We start from the raw sequence: 21,361 nt of genomic DNA, 5'->3' as shown, positions 1-21,361 counted from the left end.
AGTGGGAAGAGCCCCACGTACCTCCCGTTGCGGCCAGAGAGTCGTGGGATGGAAACCGGGCGCCGCTAACTATTTCTTTTTTTTATAGTGTACTATCGCGGAGCTGTGGGTGTAAGGAGGAGAGTTGCGCATGCGCAGTGAGCGTGTGGACGGCGCCGCCATCAACGACGGAGGACCAGGCGAGCCTAAGAAATGCTCCGCATTTAAAACATGGTTGATGCCTCTTTTACAGGAATCGGTAAAACACTAAAGTGAAATGTGCCTACACGAGAGCATTTAAAGGCTTATTGTGTATCCGTATCAACTTCAAAATAGCTATTTATAATATGTGGGTTTGGCACCATTAGACGCATGAATGTTAGACAGGGCATTGCACGCGGCGGAGAATTCCGTTAATCCAGCTGAAACCACCGCCACTTGCAGACCGTGCGAACAAAAGTTAGCCAAAACTGGTACCGAAAGCACTAGGTGGCGGAGGGTGCCTCAGTTCACCCGTGGCCCGCGTACACGAAGACGCTGGCATCGAGGCGCCAACTGTCGGCGCTCATTAGCGTCATGACGAAATACTTCGCCTCGCCTCTCCTAGACGGCAGCGCCATCTGCATAATGAAGTTACTGGGAAAGATGTAAGGCGCGTTCATAAACCCACTTGCGCTTGGATTCATAGAGCACTTGGGAGGGCTCTGAGTACCTCCCGTAGCGGCGAGAGAGGTGGTGGCTGGAATCCAGGTGAAGCCGCATCAATGACACTTTTTCTGCCGATGTCATTTCCGTGACGGATACGACGCCGGTGAGATCTTGGTGTACCCGGGCATAAAACACTTTCGTGTGAAAGAGAATTGTAAATCATGTGGGACGCAATGTCGAGTGCGGAAAACTGGTTTAACGCGTGTACATTTTTAAATGTATAGTAAGAAAAGCAATAATTTTCTTACAAATTTTAGCATTGCAGCGTGGTTTCCTTATGGCGGACAATCACCAACGTATCGTTTACGGCATAATTCAAAATACTTATTTCTTTGGCGACACAAGAATAATTGGCTTGCTTAAAAGTACCTCAATCGTATCATTTTCATGGCATCAATTACTATATAATGCTAATATCTCTGATAAAATTTTACGAAATTTTAACCAGGCGCTTGTGCAAATGTGTTCGTAAAACCTTCTCTTGGCAGATGCACAAAAAGTTATCAAGCGTCTACGCAATCAAAGTCAAGCCTCCACCTCGCCGGCACTATCAGTGCACAAACATTTGCGGTTGCACTAAACGACAAGGCAAATATTAAGCAACATATATTAGGGTGCGCCCCTAAGGCTCACAAATATTTTTTCAACACGTGGGCCGCCTAACCGTGACTGAAGCCACTGCATCGGCTTTCCTGTAAAGCCACAGCACAGCAGCTGTGCTGTTTGGTAGGTTTGGCTAATCAGTTTAGCGTTTCAGCTGTTTGTGTTACATCGCGTTACCCGCGGAAAATTGGGTGTGAGCCAGCCGATCACCAATACTCTGAAAATCATCAGCCTGTTCGTGTCCGTTTCAGGGAGAAGGCGTTTTCCAAATATCTCCAGCCACTTTTATCGAGTGCGGAGTCTTCCCTTTAACCACAAGTTTCCATAGTTTATCCCTCCATCGCGACCTTGGACGGCCCCTATTGCGCTTACGGTCGATTGGCAGCAACTCCATGAAACGAAAGGTTCACCGATTGTCCCTGACGCGCATGACGTCTCACGCCCATTCCCCTTTTTCTTCGCGTAATTTGAGCTAAAATGTGTTCCACACGAGTTTGTTTTTTATTCCGCTCTGCTGCTTTCTGATTAAGCGTGAGCGCTGATATTCGGTTTTCTATAGCCCATTCGTCCTATCTAAGTTTTCTTTCAATTTCTATATTGAGACCCCACGTTTCTACCCCATTCAGCATTACTGCAATGACGCATTGGTTATAAAGCCGTCTTTGAGTGACAGGGAAGCTTACTATTAAGAATATCAGAATTACTACCAACCGCAGCCGAGGCCAGGCTTGTTCTGCTCGTAATTTCATTCTCCTGATTCGCACTAGCACTTTCACCTGCCCAGGGTAAACGTAATTCATTACTTTTAAGAAATACAGCGTGTATATCGTTAACAACCACGGCGACCGGCCTGTTCGCGGGGCTGCTGAATGTCTAAGGTCGCACTTATACACTTGAGAAGTATTTTTCTAAATACCTTATGGGTAACTGAGAGCAGACGGATAGGTCTGCAACTTTTAGGCTCTTTGACACCAGATTAGTTATACAGAATATCAAAATATGCGAAGAACTAAGTGCATACCCATCCTTCTTCTGTGCTGTATTTGCCCATGGTGCGCTATTCCTGCGAAAAAAGAGTGAGAGAAAAGAACGTCAAATTTTCAGCTCTGAGCGTCCATTTCACTGGTTTTACTCTATGCGTGCTGCAAAATTTATTGGATAATAAAAGGGGGCACGTTTCTGAATCTTAAAAATCTTTTGGCGCTGGTATCAGTAAAATGACCGTGAGGTCTAATACAGTGAAAAAGTTGAAACAGGACAGCATTGTCCTATGTTATAGAAAGGAAGTGTGCGTGCCGCCAGCGAATTCCTCATTCCTGGTTCCTCCATGTCGACTTCACAAGGCGGTACTTAAATTTTCATTTCAATAATTAAGAATTATTGAGATGTATTAATAATTAAGATGTAACAATAATTAAGATGTATTAGTTGGCACTACAAACCCAACATTTGTTAAACTGCGCTCAGTGTCATCTGAAATAGTATAAATAAACGATACAAATCAAGTAGAGCTGAGGGTAATGAATGGTTAGAACTTACTCGTAAGTGTGTTTGGCGAGAATAAAGTTTTGCTACTGTGTTCCGCACTGTTTTGGCTCCCCGTGTGCTCACGAAAATACGGGTCATTTCATTTCGACTATTGGAAGGAAGGTCTTATTCCCCCGTGTTGGTGGAATTTTGTCAGCACCTTCTACTATGCCGTGGGTTTCTCAGGTGCGTTCATATTTGCGTGGTACTTCAAGGACATTCACCTGTAGGCTGTCTCCTGATCAGTATTCTGGTACGGTGAACACCTGCTCGTTTTAACCTACATCTCTCACCCATGTCAAACCCGTGCCCAATTTGACCAGGCTTGCTCCGTCGATTCATCGCTTTGAATGCTGCTTCACTGTAGGGTCGCGGCCATAAAACAACCAAGCTATAAATCTTGGAATTAAGAGAATCACAGCCACATCCACCACAATTCCCGAGAACCAACCATCCAACTAAGACCCGTGACAAAAGCTTCATCTGGGCCAGTTGGTACCTCATGCCTAATGGTAACTACGGCGCAAGAAAACGAGCAGACACAAGAAGAAACATGCACAAAAAATACTGAGAGCACTGTGCTGCTTTTCGTGTTTCTACTTTATTCGTCATCGTTTTCTGGCGCCATTGTTGCCATTGAGGGCTGTAGAAAACATATAGACACTCCGTAGTTCTTGAATTCGTATAGTCGTAAAATTGGGCCATAGTTTCATATATCCTATTTATCATTTTGGGTATACCTCGGCAAAACGCACGCAGAAAATATATTTTTCTAGACGCACTCACTTACACTCACGCCCACCAGTCGCCCTAATCACAGGCAAACACTCGCACTCACGCTCACAACGCGCCCTCCACCAGTCGCACCCACTCGGGCTCACGCACACCACTCACCGCGACCAGTAGCACTCACGCGCTCACGCTCACCGCTCGCGGTCACCACTCGCCTTTAGTCGCCCTCATGCTCACCACTCGCCATAGCCACTCGCCCTCACTCACGCTCGCCATTCTCTATCACTATTTGCGCGCTCGCGCTCAGTACTCGTTTTCTACTCTCTCACGCGAGTGTGTGCAGCAGACCCTCCATGACTCATGTACGGAACAGTATTAATGATCATGGTGAAAACAGCCCACAAAAAAAGAAGACAGTGAAGGAAAAACACAAACACGGCACTGACTCGGAAGTGAAGATTTTAATGCAGAAAAACAGCTATACTTATACGGTATATCACCGAAAACACAAACAAGAACGAAAAGATAAAACCAGCTAAAACTGAACAGTACGCTAACCGCTACACACAGTGGTCATGCGTGGTCAAGATATGCAAGTTCTCTTTTAGAAAGGGTGAGAGAGGGACAACTCACACATTTTCCAGCTGCTTGGCCATTGCACGCGCCTCAATATTATCTCGCGTGAGTCTATTTTGGCGCTTGGCTAGAATTTTTGTGCCATCTTAACACGGGACACAAGCGACATGTGCAGGTATGCGCGGCCAAATGCACCGAGGTGTCGTTTCCTATGGATCGTTCATGCTCTTTTAATCAAACGTTTACACGCCTCCTTATCTGGCGAGAATTCTGCTTATCACAGGGAAAAGGCCAGACAGGGTGGTGTGAAAGTTCGAATAGAAGAGCATCACGATCCATAGAAAATGATAACTCGGCGCACTTGGCCTCGGATACCCCCACGGTTCGTTGTGTCCCATGTTTCGATGACACAACAATCCTAGCCAAGCAACAAGATACACTCACGCCAGAAATTACTGAGGTGCATGCAATGGCCAAGCAGATCGATAAATGCATCAGTTGTCCCTGTCTCGCCCTTTATAAAAGAGAACTTGGATACCTTGATTCCGCATGACCGCTGTGTGTATCGCTTAGCGTAGTAGTCAGGTTAACTGGTTTTATTTCTTTTCTTTTATGTTTGTGTTTTTGGTGGTGTGCCCTATAAGTATAACTGTTTTTCTGCATTAAAATCTTCACTTGCAAGTCAGAGCCGTGTTTGTGTTTTCCTTTCTTTGCCATCGTCTTTAATGGCTATTTTCACCATGAGCAATAATGCTGTTCGGTTCATGACTTATGGAGGGTCTGCTGCACAAACTCGCGTGCGAGAGGAGACGACAAGTGTTGAGTGCGAGTGCGAGTGAGTGCGGGTGGCTACGGCGAATGGTGAGCATGAGTAAGTACGAGTGGTAATGGCGAGTTGTGAGCGCTAGCACGAGGGAAGGCGAGTGGTAACGGTGAGTGGTGACCGTGAGCGCAAGTGAGTTCGACTGGTCACGCTGAGTGGTGCGCGAAAGCCCGGTTTAAAGCCGGGTTATCCTTGTCTCCATTGCTGTTGATGGTGTAAATGGCAAGACTGGGAAGTAAGCTTGAAGAGTGAAATACGTTTCAATTTGCGTTACAGCCGCAAAGGATAGGAAGTGGGACAACATATCCCGGGACTTGTATATGGAGATGACATATAAATACCGGCTGATAGCCAACAGTGTCAGCAACAGCTCACAGATTTCTGTGGGGAAGAAGCCAGTGAACTAGGGTTAGAGTTCAGAACACCAAAATCGGGAGCTGTCGTTGTTAATGACCACGCCTGTAACGAATAGGCATTCGTTCAAAAAGTAACAATACCATGGGTAATGAAATACAAATATGTGGGCATATGGATAAACGAAGGTCAGGCCTATCTAAAAATTAATGAGGAGCGTTTATATTTAAAGGAAAAAGAAATGCCTCTATCATGAATCACAGAGAACTACGGGAATATCCCAAATATGAAGTAGTGATTGGACTCCAGAGGGGTGTATTGGTACCGGCACTCACCTTTTCAAACGCAGTAGTGTGTGAAATCATAGATTCAGTCAGGGCTATCAAATTAAATCACAGGGCGGGAGGTCGACTGGCATTAGTAGCCCACAGTAAAACAACAAATGGAGCAGTGCAGCCAGACATGACATGGGCCTCCTTTCATATGAAAGAAGCGCAGAGCAAAATATGTTTTGCAGAAAGGCTTAAAAATATTCATGACAAGAGATGAGCGACAAGAGTCTTGCGGTATCTTTATATGAAAAGCATAGACACACAGATGGATAAAAGAACCAGAAGGCTCAGGATAAAGTATATGAAACCTCGAAGCGCAGGGGAAACGACCAAGGCAATAAAAATGAAGTGAAATAATCAGGGACAATGGACTGGAAAAAAGGGGGTGGACGCGAAGTCCTTAGATATCTACAGGATCGGGAAACAGAAGATCTCGAGGGGAAAATGTTTGATTATACCAAAGGGAGTGCAGAGCTATTTGAAGCCTGGGCGAGCTGCTTGCGAACAAAAACACTTATCCGCGAGTCGGTACACAAAGATCTGTGCGCAGGTTGTGGCAGGGAGCCAGAAACCATGCGAAATATTGTAATAGAGTGCCAAAGTATGCGTATAGTCCTCGGGAATGGAGATATCCAGCTTCCTGAAGCCCTTTGCTTTAAGGTTAATGGAAAAGGAATTGGACAGCAGCAGAAGTAAGTAAAAGAAGATTAGAATGTGGGCGGGAAAAGAGCAGAGAAGAATCTGGGAAGACATACGAACAAAGTCAGGCTAGCAAAAAAAATCATAAAGTTCTTTTTTTACAGTGGCGTTACGACATAGGTCGCTGTTCAACGCCACCTTGTTACAAAAGGGAAGCCGCAAAGCATCATCGTCCTCATCATCATGAATACCAGGAGATGGTTCTAAAGGAGAGGAAGGCCATTCACTTGGTGGAGAGAAGAAATCTGAAATTTCTGCGGCAAAATATGGACTCGGGCAGCTGAGGGCAGAAGCAAGTCGAAGTCAATGTGAGAGGCCTTCGTCCTTCTGTGAACCTAAATAGGCTGTTGATGATAGTGACGATTATGTAAAGCAAGTGCCGAAGTCAAAACGTTAAAGAGAAGCCTAACGTTACTAAATACAGTCGAGCACGGATATATCGAACTCCAAGGGGATCGCGAAAGAATTCGATATATCGATAATTCGATATATAAAATACGCCTATCTGAAGATTATCTGACAACTCCGCACATCACTGAGAGTTTTCTGAAGTCGTGGAAAGCGGTAGTTTACCGTTTTGACCCTCAAAGCACGGAAAATCCGAACCGCAGCATGATGACCACGGCACTTTATTTATCATTGAAATATCTTGGAGCTTCGCTTGTTTTTTTCTTCTCCGCCGTAAAGTTCGCCAAATTGTCTTCAAGATTACAAACACGCACAAATGAGAAAATCAACGCTGTACACTGTGCCACAACAGAGGCGAATAACGCTGACGGAACCTCGGCTGCAGTAGGCGGTTGGGAATGTTGTCAGGCACTGAGTGCCGTTATCTTCAGTATCCGAACCGAACCCCTCCCCCATCTGGAGGCGTGCAATGAAGTCGCTTTGCACCCGAAACGCTCCGGAATAGCCGGGGCGGGTTGTGCTGCATTCGCCTTTATGTCAACGATGATGCGTGCATCGCCCTCAAAACTACTGCGAGGAATTCGGAACGCCTGTTCAACCAACATCTTTTCAGCAGCCTGCACCCGACGAATTCCCGCCTTCGTTGCCCCGAAATGAATGCCTTCGAAAAAAAGCCGCCTACATCTTCCCACGGGGGGAACTCGAGTAAATGCGTCGCATCTACTCGAGTCAAGCAAAGCGTCACGTCAAGCGTAAGCCATGCAAAGACGCCCTTGACTGAATTCCGAACGCGCGCCGCCGCTTATACACGTTGAGGTGAGTGCGTAAGCCGGTCCCAGTCGACGACGTCGGCGTACTTGTAAAGCGGCGTGGACTGTAGGTGTTTGAGCCAACCGCGGATGTTGCTTGGCCGGAGAACGGCACACCGGTTATATGCGCAGCGCGCCCGAAGGAGAGGAAACCGCGGAAGAGAGAGTACTGCACATGCGCCGGCCCAAGCGCGTCTGCCGCGGCTATGACGCAACGTGCCGCGGCTATGACGCAACACAATCCAACACAATCCACTTTAATCCAATTCAATCCAATCCAATCCAAATCCAATCCAAGCCAAGCCAAGCCAATCCAATCCAAGCCAATCCAATCGAATCCAATCCAATGCCCCTCGCGAGAGAGTGTTCGAATCCAATCCAATGCCCCTCGCGAGAGATGTGTTCGCTTTCGCCTCGACTCGACGCGCATGCGCAGTGAGCGTGCGGACTACGGACGCCAACGCGGGTGACATCGTGAGTTACTGAAATGCTCTGCATTTAAAACAAACATACAACGCCGCATCGGTCCCCCTGCACGAGCCAACAAACAGCTACATCACAGAAAAAGAGTGCCTCCGGTCAATTTCTTTTGTTCCTTTATGTCCTTTCGCCCCAACCACTATCCGCGTTCTAGCTATCATGGAGCTGCCCCTCGTGCTAGCGTGAAAACAGCTGTTGAAGGCCATCAAAGCGACATAATGCCGCGGACGCCGCCTCTGTCTCACCAATCCAGGCACCTCTTGCGATGAGTCAACATTATCATCAACTCCACCCCATCAGAGGAAGCAAACTTTTAGGGGCACGTTCAGCGCGGAATTCGATATATCGAATTTGCCCGTGATCAGGAGTTCGATACACGCGCACAACAGCCCTATACTTTTGCATGGGATTTTCAAGGGGATGTTTGCACTGTTCGATATAGCCAATAATTCGATATATCCGTGTTCGATATATCCGTGTTCAACTCTGAATACTAACTTGCAAACAAGCTTCGTTTTTACTCCTCAGCCTAGACTCCAAAGGGTTAGTTATACATGAAACTATTAAACCTTTAAAGATTCTTACATGAAGCGCACGATTCAAATGCGCATTTCTCGATCTTGAATGCGTCTTGTGCTGAGCTAAACATATTCAGGGCAATGTTTTACTACAGCATGCATCAGTTGATGGAAGACGACTGGATGCAATCCTCGCACAGGGTCATGCTGCTAACGCTTCAACAAATTGCAACTACGCAGCTTCCACAATAAACGTTTATTTTATTTGCGTATTTCTTTATCAATATTTAATTGTTTATCGATTCATTTGTGTTTATATATACTGATTTTTTTGCTTATCAGGTGCAAAACCTTGTAGTAAATACACGATAATTCACTCAGACGGAAATAACAACTTTGCTCTAGGAATTATACCCTCTTGGGAGAACAATATTCGAACAAGAAGGCACCATTTTTAATTTTTCCGGGTGTACCAAAAACCAATTTAATGTCCGCAATCTTATCTATGTCGAGGTTGTCTAAATCCACGTTCATTAAACAATTTGCAAGGTAGGTAGTTCGAACACGCTTCACTTGCTGGTGATAATTTTCGGACAGTTCATAGCACCAATACTTCAGAATCATTTCATGCAAGTATCAAAACACTGAGCGCCACAAATTACCCGTTCTGTCTTAGTCACGCCTTTCATTCCTTAAAAAAGTGATGATGCTACAAGAAAATTTTCCGGGCAGCTGTTAAAAGTGCGTACAGACTTTCATGTGACTGAAATTCAGGTTAGACCGTCTACGTACAACAATACGCCACTGTATCTAAACTGAATAATGATACTAGCGTGTGCAATAAACTCGCAACATTGGAAACTCAATGGACACAAGGGTTTTGTTTGAACGATCAGAAGTTCTCACAACTATGTTTCGGGGTGGTATTCCTACTTGTGCTGTTTGTGAAAGATGATTATATATTTCTTAATGCAACATGGCACAAACTATAACAACAAGCCCCGTGCTTCGGTGCGTGCGTAAATGGCCGAGGGTCACTAATGGCATTTTCGTGCATGCCGGACCTTTCCCGCCTGCTGTCTTGTTTTTATTTTCTTTCTTCCCCAACCCACACGCGATTGCTGGCTCGGAGATTTGGCTTGACACGTGTATACAAGCAATAGGATTCATTTGTGACTGTTAGCGATACATGTAAGAACATGAGCTGCTTGAAGAGGCAAATGTAGCTGATATTTTTCGGCAAGGTCGAGGAAAAGTTCGAATTAACTCAATTTACTAATTTTATCAGGTTGAGTTAATCAATTTCAAATAAGCTGGCAACCTATAGGGTCAATCAAAATTTTGTGATTTGTTTGAATTAACCGTAATATTTATAATCTAAGTTTCAAGTTTCGTTTGTCTACTGTTTATCATCTTCGATATTTGTCCCTTTCATTTCAATTCGGCCAAACGTTTCAGGTTAACCCCACGACAATAAAAACGAAGTTGTAGCTTTAAATTGTTATTTCTCAATATCATTAAACGTTAATTTAACCGCGGTAGACTAGCGTGCTTTGTTTGTCAAAGCATGTGACCAAATGTCTAAGATCTCACGGTTAGGAGCTCGAGAATGGAAACTTGCTGAAACTAAGATAAATCAATGGGTATTTGGTGCTGCAAAACTTTGCTATGAGTTTATCCTACACCCTATAAAATTTTAACAAAGAGGCTGACGCGGAGAAGCGCCTAAACCACCAGTGTTACGCCGTGTTGTTTATATTCTTATAAAGGCAACCTTAGCTTTGCAACCCCCCTCATGTGCTCGACCTTAAGAGTAACTTCATTTATGGCCACCGAGAAATACAAAGATGAGTTATCATTCGCTGCCACAAAACTGGGGAAAGCAGAGCGGAATGGCAAGGGTGAGAAAGAAGCACTGATTTCTAGCTGGATGAAACTATCGCAGGAAGCGCGGACAACCGCAGTTTTTGGTTATGACGGACTGAATGGAATACTAAATACACGTGGCTTAATAGACGCCGAGAAGACAAAGGGGTTGTGCAGTCAGTTTATTTCTTGTAAAACATTCACGAGGGAACGCGAACCGCTTAACGTTGCGGTAAACATACTTGGTTTAGTGTGCTTGTGACACTGCGATAAATACGATGGTAAATTCTTCACCTATTTCCGCAATACTATTGTCTAAAAAATATTTAATGATTGTGCTTCAGCACTATGCAGCTCAATGACTAATCACAGCTGCCAAGAGGACATTGAAACAAACGCTTTTTTCAAAAACAGAATGATACCCAAAAAACGTAATATGAACTGCGACAGATCGAGCAAAAAATGACTTGCTTGCATTGTTCAATGTCACAGAGTGAAAACAATTTTTGTGTTTAAGCAACCTGCTATATTCCGTAGTTCGAAAACTCTCATTTATTTTAGCCGATTAATATCCCTGGGTACTGTAATCAAGCAGACCAAAAATACTTGTAAGGTTGCAATGTAGAAATTAACAAAAAATGTCAATGGGGGTATTTTTGGAACTTAGAAGACCGCTATGCTATAGCGTGCACATGTATAACCCACCTCTTACAGTACCTGAAATTGCACCGTTTGAGCGAGATACACCAGCACCGTTGGGGACGGGCCCAGCCAAACCAGCTGAAGGAATTGTTGTTACAGGATTGCCGACCGAGTGCCCTCCAGCGCTGGCTTCGACAATTGCTCCTAGAAGATTTGTTCCTGTATCGGCCCCCAATTCCCCGAGAGCCCCTCGTTTAAAATGTCAGCAACTTGTAAAAATGAGTGGAATTTTTTGTTATTAAGATGTCGTGCGTTAAAATGCTTCCAATACCTGAACTGGATCCGGTTGAACTGAAAACACTACCACCACTCGGGGCCCCGACAACGGGACCATTTCCAGGAATAATCGGAAGGCCACCCGCTGGACTAGCTGGAGAGCCTCTTACAACGTGTGTTCGGGCTTGCCATGTTGATGTCGAATGGCTGGAAGCGCTAACAGTTACGTGGGACCCTGCACCAGGTCCTTGGCTCATTGGTTGCGTGCCTGGCGCAGGTCCTTGCCCTGGATTCCCACCTGAGAAAAAGTCGGATCCTGAGTCATTAGCAAAAAATACAAGAACTGGTTTCTCAAAAAGCGCGGTTGTGATCCCAAGATTTTAATTCATTGTCGAGATAGTAGTATTGCGTGACGGGACAAAATTATAACGCAGTAGATGTATTCTTGACTATGCTAATAAATAAAAATATTTACATTATTATGCCTGCCAACGCCGCGTCTGCTTTGGATGACATCGACTACTCTACAAAATGCTGCAAAAGCATGCCTTAAGCCCGAAACACACTACAAAAATCAGCTTTTTAATGTCTCAAATTATTTATTATTTTTTTATTGTATATGCTCACCAACAGCGCTGTGAATTCTTTGGGGATGCGCTCTGTGCTTGAGAAATATAAGAGATACAAACAGGTAACAAGCAAAGAAGGGTAGTAACTCAACAACTGGTAAAATAACAGAGTAGATATATATAAAAAACTGAGTGTGGTCAAAGAAGGCAAAAACATATCTTAACAACAAGACCTTGGGGGTCGTGTGTGAGTATGCGTTACGTATCGCATACAAGAATACCGAGGTGCTACGTTTGGTGTAAGAAGCAGCAGAAGAGAGGGAAAAGTTCACGCGCGACCTCTCCACAACACTCGCATTCACCTTTACACTCTTTCGGGAACACTTGGTTTAGTAAGAACAAAGGTTGTAAAACGTACGGTGCACACGCACAATGAACTGGCGGTGCATGCACGCTTTTTCAGATTAACACGCTCTTCAAAGGGCAGAGAGAATGAGTGGGCATCGTGCGCGCGTACCAGGACAACTGTGTTGAAATGAGCTGCAGCCGCATCAAATTTCCTGTTTCCTATATCTTAGCCGTCCGCGCACAGTGGTCAGGCAATACGTGAACCATAGTGTATATTTTCACCAAAGCTAAAAAAGAAATTGTCGTAGCTGTTCTGAGAGTGGTCAGCTACCGTCGCGCTCACAATATTCTACTGGTCGTCTTTTTGTAGACGGGCTGTTATAGAAACATATAGAAACACTATAGAAAACCGTGTTTTGTGGTGCCCATCACTGCGTAGCAATGAGTGCTGACAGTGAGACGCTACTGCGTTAAAGAAATCAGGTGTCTTCTTGTCGGTGACAGCTTTAATTTCTATAGACAATGCTGTAGAGGCCGTCGACTAGCAAAGAAATAAATGTCGATAATATTTAAATATTTAAAGTGACCTTCATCCAGTTTTGCGAACAGACATTGCACACTTTATTTTTTTATCGGCCGCCATAGAGAACATAGTCAAGAAATCCGGTGTCCCACACATCTGCATTACAAAAAATACGAGGGAATGGGAAATCGTACAGCGCACACGTCGCAATGCCACTTTCACGACAGACCATATAAGAAGGCGTGTTGAGTGAACTCTCCTTTCTCTGAGACGGGCAGATTTCGTTCAGGCATTCCAACAGTGTTTATAAGCTGTTTTCGATGCACCCTGGCTCTCCAAGTAGGAGATCATCAACACTTAAAACTCGACCTTCGCCTCACACCAATCTACTCCACGGCTGCTGCGACATGGGCTACAATTTTTGTAGGGCCTTTGTGGATGTCTTTTGTTTGTTCAAACGTAAGTTTGCGTTTATCGAAATTTTCTGCCGCACTTGTGTTGTGTGTGCTTTGTGTGTGCGTTTAGTGTTTGTACGCGGCGTTGTCGGAATGTGTCTTTCTCTTAGTTAAAGTCCTTTTTTTTCATTTAGTAGGAAGTTCCAAGCTGAGCTCGCTGCTAGGTCGGCTACTCTTCTTCATTATATCTGATTTTTTCTCGGTTCAGTAAAGAAAAAAAAAACGCTGGCATCTTTTCGGCAACCATTCCTCACCCGAACTCAGGAGCTCAATGAAAATTACCCGCCACGGTGGCTCAGTGGCTAAGGTGTTGTGCTGCTCAGCACGAGAACGCTGGTTCGATTCCTAGCCGCGGCGGTGCCCGCTTTCCTGATGAGGCCGAAAGCAAAAACGCCTGTGTAAACGACATTTTAGCGTACGTTAAAGATCCCCAAGGCGTCAAAATCAATCTGGAGCCCTCTGCTATGGCCCGACTTATCGCATTCGCTGTGTCGGCGCGTTAAACCCTGCTATCGATCACTCAATAAAAAAAATTATGCTTGTCTCTTTTGGTTTTAAAGAAAAATCCAGGAATATACGCGGCTAAACATGAGTTGGCATGGCTGCAGCATAAGAGGCAACATGATGAACAATCCTTTTTGCTTTGTGGTTCAAGTGTTTTTGAGCATCCAGCTAGCAGCGGGAAATGTTGAAGGAAAAGGCGCGGACGGCGTCCGATGGTTTGATCGGCAACTGACGGCTCCTATCAATTACACCCCGTATGGCACCGTTGAACTTCGCCTCATGGGGCTGGCGTGGCTTGCTAGAAGTTGCTACTGCTGGGGAATCACAACACGTGATGGTTTTAGGACTATAAGAGCACCCCCTACGCTGTCATTAATCAGTGAGCATGTCAGCAGCACAAGAGGCAGCATCGTGCGCAATAATTTATCTTAGTGCTTTGCTAATCACTTAGCTTGGTGCTTATGCAGTGATAATCGATTTACTGCGAAGCGGTATACCTCTTCCAGACAAGGGTTTTGTAACGACCGTCGGCGTCATCAGAAAGCTCCCGCAAGCAAATAAAATAAATTACTGGCACCGCTAGGAAACAAACCTGGATCCTAATAGAGTAACCGAGCAACATCACGTCGTCTTACCGACTAAGCTACACCAACATGAGGCGACGGGGCGACAGACGACGCACACAACCAGTACAGCGGTGGGTCTACCGCATGCCCTAATACAAAGCCCTCGTGTAAAGTGAAAACGGCATAACGTATGTAACTGCGTTCACATGGTTTGAATTAGCAGCAAACAAAACAGCGTCTCAAGTGGGGGAGGGCGGTATGGCGCTTTTTGGCGGCGATGCCTGAAGCCAGAGTGAGGAGGAAGCAGTCATAGAGGTGCAGCTCTAACCGCGCGTGCCACTCTCCTCCTCGCTGTTCGCCAGATGCACCTCTCCCTTTTCTTTCTGGTGTCGCTGCTGCGTTCGGTCGTCTCTGGTTTTACTATTGTAGAGCCACGAGTGTGAATTCGTTATGCCGCATGGGTAATTGCTGTGGGTTTCGTTTACAGCATCGCAGACCAACCACATTCATAGCGTGGAGTGGAACCATTTTTTTTTTGCTTTGCCCTCAGTGTGTTCGATGTTTTCATAACAATGTTGTTTTGTTAAAAACCTTTGTAGGCATGCTGTGATATACGAAAGCTTTAGCTATCCGTATTTGACAATCTGCTCCGCTCCCGGCGGCCTGCTCAGCCCAACAGGAACGTCAGCAGCCTCTACTACTCGCGGCCAAGTGAGTCACGCATGCGCAATGGCGCCTCAGCTGGCTATCGGAGTGGAGCGTACCGTCAAAAACGGCCAGCTAAGAGCTGGTCACTTCAAATGTAAGAGCTATAGAGGAACCTCGGAAACTGAATAGAAAGTGGATGTTAATGCAGTGAAAAATTGTGCGAGGGATTGTGACCAGCGCTGATTGTAAAAGCGGCGATCAGATATCTGTCACGCAGCTAAGCCTACATTTCTTTACGCTGATAGGCCGCGGACGCTGGAGCCAGCACCGCGTTGCGGCGAGCTACCAAAAATGGCGCTACCTGCACGGAAGAATAAACATACCACGGCAGGTATCTTTATAACCGATCGCTGACATTGTAATCACCGTGGAGTCAAAGTTCAAGTGAAGAAAAAGGTATGATTGTGTGGTGGAAAGTTGTATTATGGATTGTAACTCGAAACTGCAGAAATAGCGGTGATCAAGCAATCCCCGTGATGGTAAGCCCAAATTACCCAACACCCGCGCAACGAAAGCCGGTGCGGGCTGTTGGAGATGCCCCTTCCGTAAAACTCGCCGAGCGCATGCGCGTTGAGTTAGCTTCCCCTAACACCTTGACGGCCCAAACCACGGCGTTCCCGTTTTCTACAACTGCCTATTCAGATCGTATAGGTCTAGTCTGGGGAAGATCGTAAAACATCACAAACCACGCCGCCGCGGCGGAACACCGTTGTAGGGACCTGTTGCCGCGCACGGTGAGTTCCTCCCGTTCACAATCACAACTGCATGGCGTGATTCGTGAACGCCGTGAGGCCTCGTGCTCGCATGCTGTAGGATATCCCAAATAAATGGCTGCATTGGCCATACTGTCTACCGTGTTCTCGTACATTGCTGCGATGCTGTGGATGCGGCGGCACACGTGGCTGCGACGTAAAGCGTGGTGGCCGACGCCGTAAAGCTTGCTAGGTCGCCTCATGAACGCCTCATATATTAGACAAAGTGTGTTTACTTTCGTATATGTCGAGTAATTGTCTCAATTGTTGTATTTATGTTACACACCTATCATTCATTTTGTATCCACATTCAAATGTATTTCCAATAAATTGCAGTATAAAAATTAATACAAATTTTCAAACCTCCCCCGACGAACACCTATTATAGCCATCATGGCTGCGTTTTGCAGTGGGTAACCACCTGCAGCCCTTACACGTTTATTTGTATCATTAGTGGCAATAGGAGAACAAAGCAAGCTAGGAGAGAGGTAAGCCGGGGAGTTAACTTCCAAAGGTGAATCGGTCGCCGAAGTCGATGATCGAAGTGATGATCGCTGAAAGGATGACTCGCTGGCTCGTTGGCCGACGGCACATGGCCGACGACGGTCTACTCCGAGCTAACTCAAAATGTACAATATGCACACTTTATAAGATGCGGCGCATCTCTTGCTCTGAGGCATGCCCCTCCTGCGTCGTTGTCGCGGCGTCCGTCCGCATCCCTCCTCTGTTCGTCTCTCCCACAGCTGTGCGCAACACTCTCATTCCGGCGCATTAGCATAACGACAGCTGGCGCGCTTGGTTCGCGCGCGCTTCGCTGCGTTAACGCTGCGTTAACAGCTGCTCCGGTGCGCATGTGCGCGCATGTGCGACTCTCCCCCGCGGTCTCGTCTCCTTCAACCACTGTGAATATAAAGCGGGTATCGCTCTGCGGCGGTTCAGACAGCGCTCGCTCTCGTTGTTCTCGAACATCGACGATGAAACCAAGATTCGACCACTCCTGCGGTAACCGCTCACTGTGCACTTTACTGACCATAAAGTCATCATTATTAAATGTAATAAAGAGCTGGGTGGTGGTCGCTAAAACACGTGTACTCTCTCACTTCGCGTATGCATGCGCCGCATCACACCAGGGTTCCCTCGCGGGGAGATGGGGGCAATTTTTTACACTACGTATTACAACTTTCAAGGCTCATGATCGCATTACAGAGGTCGTGTAAGGCTGGCATCAAGCAAGGCTCGCCGCTCCTCTCCTATTCTCTATCAATCTCCTGTCTCTCCTGTCCTGCTCTCCGATGCGTCTAACTCCTCGGTTTTACCAAAAAAAAACGCCCACAAAAGGGACATCACAATCTGAGAGTGAGGATGGCTCATTGATTAGCCCACACGATGCCACTGATTGGCCACAGTGACAAACAAAGCTAGGTGGATTCAAGGTAATTACGGTATGCACCTCTCACTTTGATACAGGCACCCGGAGGCATTCTGCAAAACACAAACACAACACATTTGAAAATCACACAACTAAGCATACCTATCAGGCCGGCCATCGGTTGTCGGGCGGCTCGTCTTAAAGTATTGTTTTTCCGTGCGCGCTTATCACTTTGCCCCACGCCACCAAAATTATTTTCCTTTGTAGACAAGTGGAGCGCCTAAACAAGCCTGGTCGCCTATCAACGCATCCCAGCCACCACGTCGCCAGGTTCAGACGTGTGATGAACGGGAACTTCGCCCAGTAACTTTGAGCAGTGCAACTGTCGCAGACAGAACGTCTGGTGACCTCTTCCTATCTTTGACCCCTTGACTGACCTCCAGCTCCTGTCCGGTTCAGGCATTGCCATGGCGGTAATCACCGTCGTTAAAATGTCAGCGGTCCCCCTCCGCCGGTTTCCAAACGAACGCAAGGAAATCCTTTTTCGAAAGGTCACATCGCTTTCAGCTATTATGGGGTGACCGACGCGTTTGTATGCGTCGTCTCCGGGCCCGCTCGTCGCGTGGACACAAAAGCGCGGCGAATAATAAAGAAGCTTCCGCGGCTTCTCCTTACGCCTATAACGCCCAAGTCAGCTCGGTCGGCGTGAAAACAAACACCATACAGGTAAACAAGCTAACCACAGCGAGACATATCTAGTTGCCGGGTCGTTTTAAATAATAAGTGAGGGGCCCGAACTTAACACGGGGCTTCTTAGTTTGGAAAGCAGTAAGGGATGGGAGGGAGGACTCAGCGGAATAGGCTGGTTGCGCCATGCCTACACAAAATAGCAGTTTGTACTGGTTTAGCTGTTACAAAGGTGTGTAGTAGGAGATTTGCAATTAATGATACGGATGTCGAAGTTTCTGACTTTTAAATCACTGAAAAAGGAAACATTCGCCTGGGGTTATACGCACCTTAAACCAACTACCGTAACAATTTTTATACCGGACAGAAAAACAAAGTGATAAGCGCTTATTCGCCATCACGAAAATCACAAAGCATAGTTTTAGAGTAAGGACGCCGACCACCGCCGTGGTCCTGAGATCTACCTGTGCTGGGGGCTGAGGGCAGGGAGTTGGGTTGCTCAATCCCGGAAGGTGGAGGCCAACCACTACACCAGGGAGGACATATCCTTCTCTGGCGAGGGAGTGGTGCTCCTGTTCCGAAGAACCTCCTTAGCATGGTTGCACCAATCTAGTTTAGTCTCTCTGGTATACTTGTCGATTGTTACTTCCGGACAAGGCAGCACTCCATACCTGAATGAGGTGTGCTCGAAGAGCCAGAAGCAGAAAGCGTCGCGCATTCATTTCTGTACTAGGTTTATTCTTAATAGGCACGTTGAAATGGCTAACGTTGCTTGGCCCTTCTTGCACCCGGGCGACTTTGCCACCAGCTGGCCAACTGCGGCTGTGTGGGCGTAATCTCGCTAAGATTATACGTGGTCTCACAGCAGGAAAAGATATACGAGGGGATCAGAGAGTTATCGGGGGCGGTTGCCGGCACACTACGCAAAATGACAGTAAGAGGCGCTGTGGGTATCCCTTTGGTTCTATATAGACAATTGCAGATGGAGCTTTTAACTTCTTGTGCGTGGGCATCTTCATGTCCGGCTAAGAACAAAATAGGTCTGGAGTGGTGGTATGTACCTACTGACGGTTCTAAACGGTCTTACAGAGAGAAAAAGCTCTGCGAGCGGGTGAAAGAAAAGCCACCCGGGATGTTCGCCGCCCGTGTAGCTCTTGGTATAACCTGTATTAGGTTCCCCGTGCCTCTTATAGAAAAGAGATTTTACACACGGCTTTGTAAAGAATGGCTTCCCTGATTTTGAGCAATGTTAAAAGGAATGCCGTAACTTGGGCGGCGAACGACGAATTTGTGAGCCGGCATTATTGCCGCAAAAAAGCCATGCTCTATATTTGTTGAGGAAAACAAAAAAAAATGTAACACGCAATGATGACCGCACATTGAAAGCGTTAAGATAGGGATCATTGTAATATTTGTTATATTTCAAGTAACTTCATGGGTGTCAGGTTCGAAACCTCCGGTTGAATAAATATCACAGAAACCACCACCCGTGAGATTTGAAAGGACGACGTATGTTATCACCTTGGAAGCTTCCTGAGAATTGGGTTCCAGTGCTTGTCGTTGACAGCTGGGTAGCGCCGCCACTTCCAATAAACGTCCCCTCTAAGGGTTGACCGCCTTGAGGGGTGCCTTGTCCCAGTCGTTGCCCCAGATTAATACCTGCAACCATGCCTGGTAGCGAAGCGTTAAAAAACACATTGTTACTACGCGAATGAAAGGTGCTGTTAACAGAGGTTACATAACCCTTATCAGTAGTCCCGTGTAATTGAAAGCAATTATAACTCTACCAAAGAAGATCACAAATGTGATAGAAGAAAGAAGAAAATGAGTACTTATGACCACAAATCTGATAGAAGAAAACAAGTACTTCAAACATTCTGGACGTTACTCTGTCCTGTCTGATTTGAAGATTTGAATGTTAAGAGCAAATCAGAGAAAGTGCTCTAATTCAGTCTTACCCCTAGAATTGTATTGCCGGGTAATTTTATTACTTTAATGGCGTCGGGCGTTCTTGCAAATTATTTCTCCTAACAATAAAGCTAAATCAATACATTTATTATTGTTTCTTTTGGGCAGTACAGTGCCGATGCAATTCAGGTAGTATAATGGGGGTTACGAGCTCTAAAAACAGCAGTACGAACTTATTTTCATTTGCACCCTATTGTGAAGAGAGCACACTGGCGCTCTACGAGCGAGTTTTGTTGCCTATTGCACAGTAAAGTAAAGCCGCGCCGCCTATTCACGTAACATCTGTGTTCGTAACGACTCTCTGACGCTGCGAAGAACGTCGGGCATGCGACGTGCACGTACACGCAGCCAAAGCGCCCCTGCTGTCGTCAGGCGCTACCGTGCATGTTATGTTTGGCATGAGGAACACGACGATATTGGTGCATATGATGATGTCTACTACTGGCACAGTGCAAAGGAGCGACGGAACATGTAAATGAACAATTTAAAACTTGTACAAGGGCCCGGTTATGTATCATTCAGTGCTCACGTAGAAAAAAATCCTGGAGCTTCACTATGGTTCAAGCCTGCGCAACTTAGTGAAAGCTTCGGGAGTATTTTTTTTAATAATTTATAATTTGTTTACTACTGCTTATGTATTTATTATAAACCTCAACAGCTTTTCTAAGGCTTGTCAAGTGGTGCTCTGGGTAAATGATGAATGTAGGACCAGTCTAACAGCATAGATGAATGAGTAGTTGAAAACCAAGCAAACAAAAAATGATAGAAATACCCAAAAGTGGGGTGTGTTCAAATACCGCAAAAAAGTTAGTACAAAACATAGGCTCGGAGTTCGAGTGCACAGCACGCAAGCGATACTACAGACAAATCCCGGCCATGCGGTTTTCTTGGTGGAAAAGGAAAGAAAAGTAGCGGGAAAAGTGCAAGAGAAATCATTCCACAACCGCAATCTTAAATTAACATATTTTCAACAAGTGCCCAGATAAAACTGTGTCATTGGAGAAACTGTCAATTTACTGTAAAAATAGGGTATTACGGTTTTGTTTTTCCTTGTTTGTGTCCTTCGACAGACCTTATCCACGCGCCAACGGGAATCGGCAATCAGTTCAATCATGTTTTTTTGCTCGTTTTATGTTATTTTTGTCTCTTTTATTGTGTAATGTATCACACTCTTATTTGCACACTTCTACGACCCCTTAACTGGGGCCAGCAGTCTTTTAAATAAATTAAATCAATAAAGACACACATGTTGGTATCGGTGAGCTGGTATGTGGCTTTGTGGTTGGTCTACATGCAAGTCGCCGTGCACGTGGAATGGTCCGTTTGTCTCTCCGCTGACGAACTTAGCTCACAAGAAAAGGGAAGCCGAAATTGGAATGAACATAGCTAAAAAAATAGCAGTGGCTTAGCTCGGCTATGCCACGATATACGTAGCGTGAGCTAAGGTTGAGTACCCGTACTCCAATTGGATTGGATTTCGATCCAACACAATCCGATTTAATCCAATCCAATCAAAATACTATCAAAGCCAATCCCATCCAATCCAATGCAAGCCAATCCAATCCAATCTGATCTGATCC

General features: G+C 45.8%; 1 protein-coding gene across 7 annotated transcripts in view; it reads right to left on the bottom strand.

Annotated features, from left to right (window-relative positions):
- Positions 1-21,361, bottom strand: part of LOC144150942 (uncharacterized) — a 120,321-nt gene that overhangs the window by 22,090 nt on the left and 76,870 nt on the right. For 5 of the 7 annotated variants that reach the window (XM_077682242.1, XM_077682244.1, XM_077682247.1 and 2 more), the window contains 4 exons: positions 19,335-19,484; positions 11,388-11,630; positions 11,120-11,275; positions 2,312-2,353 (listed from right to left, as the gene is read on the bottom strand). In XM_077682242.1, the coding sequence (XP_077538368.1) occupies positions 2,312-2,353; positions 11,120-11,275; positions 11,388-11,630; positions 19,335-19,484 (591 nt within the window). The remainder of the gene's footprint in view (positions 1-2,311; positions 2,354-11,119; positions 11,276-11,387; positions 11,631-19,334; positions 19,485-21,361) is intronic. The other 2 variants (XM_077682245.1, XM_077682248.1) reach the window with 2 other exon arrangements.

The sequence above is a fragment of the Haemaphysalis longicornis genome, unplaced genomic scaffold, assembly GCF_048455015.1.
Source record: "Haemaphysalis longicornis isolate Haplotype H1 unplaced genomic scaffold, Haemaphysalis longicornis Haplotype H1 scaffold_81, whole genome shotgun sequence".
Classification (NCBI taxonomy): Eukaryota; Metazoa; Arthropoda; class Arachnida; order Ixodida; family Ixodidae; genus Haemaphysalis; species Haemaphysalis longicornis.
Note: the sequence above shows the minus strand (reverse complement) of the source record. Positions and strands in the feature narration are given on the sequence as shown.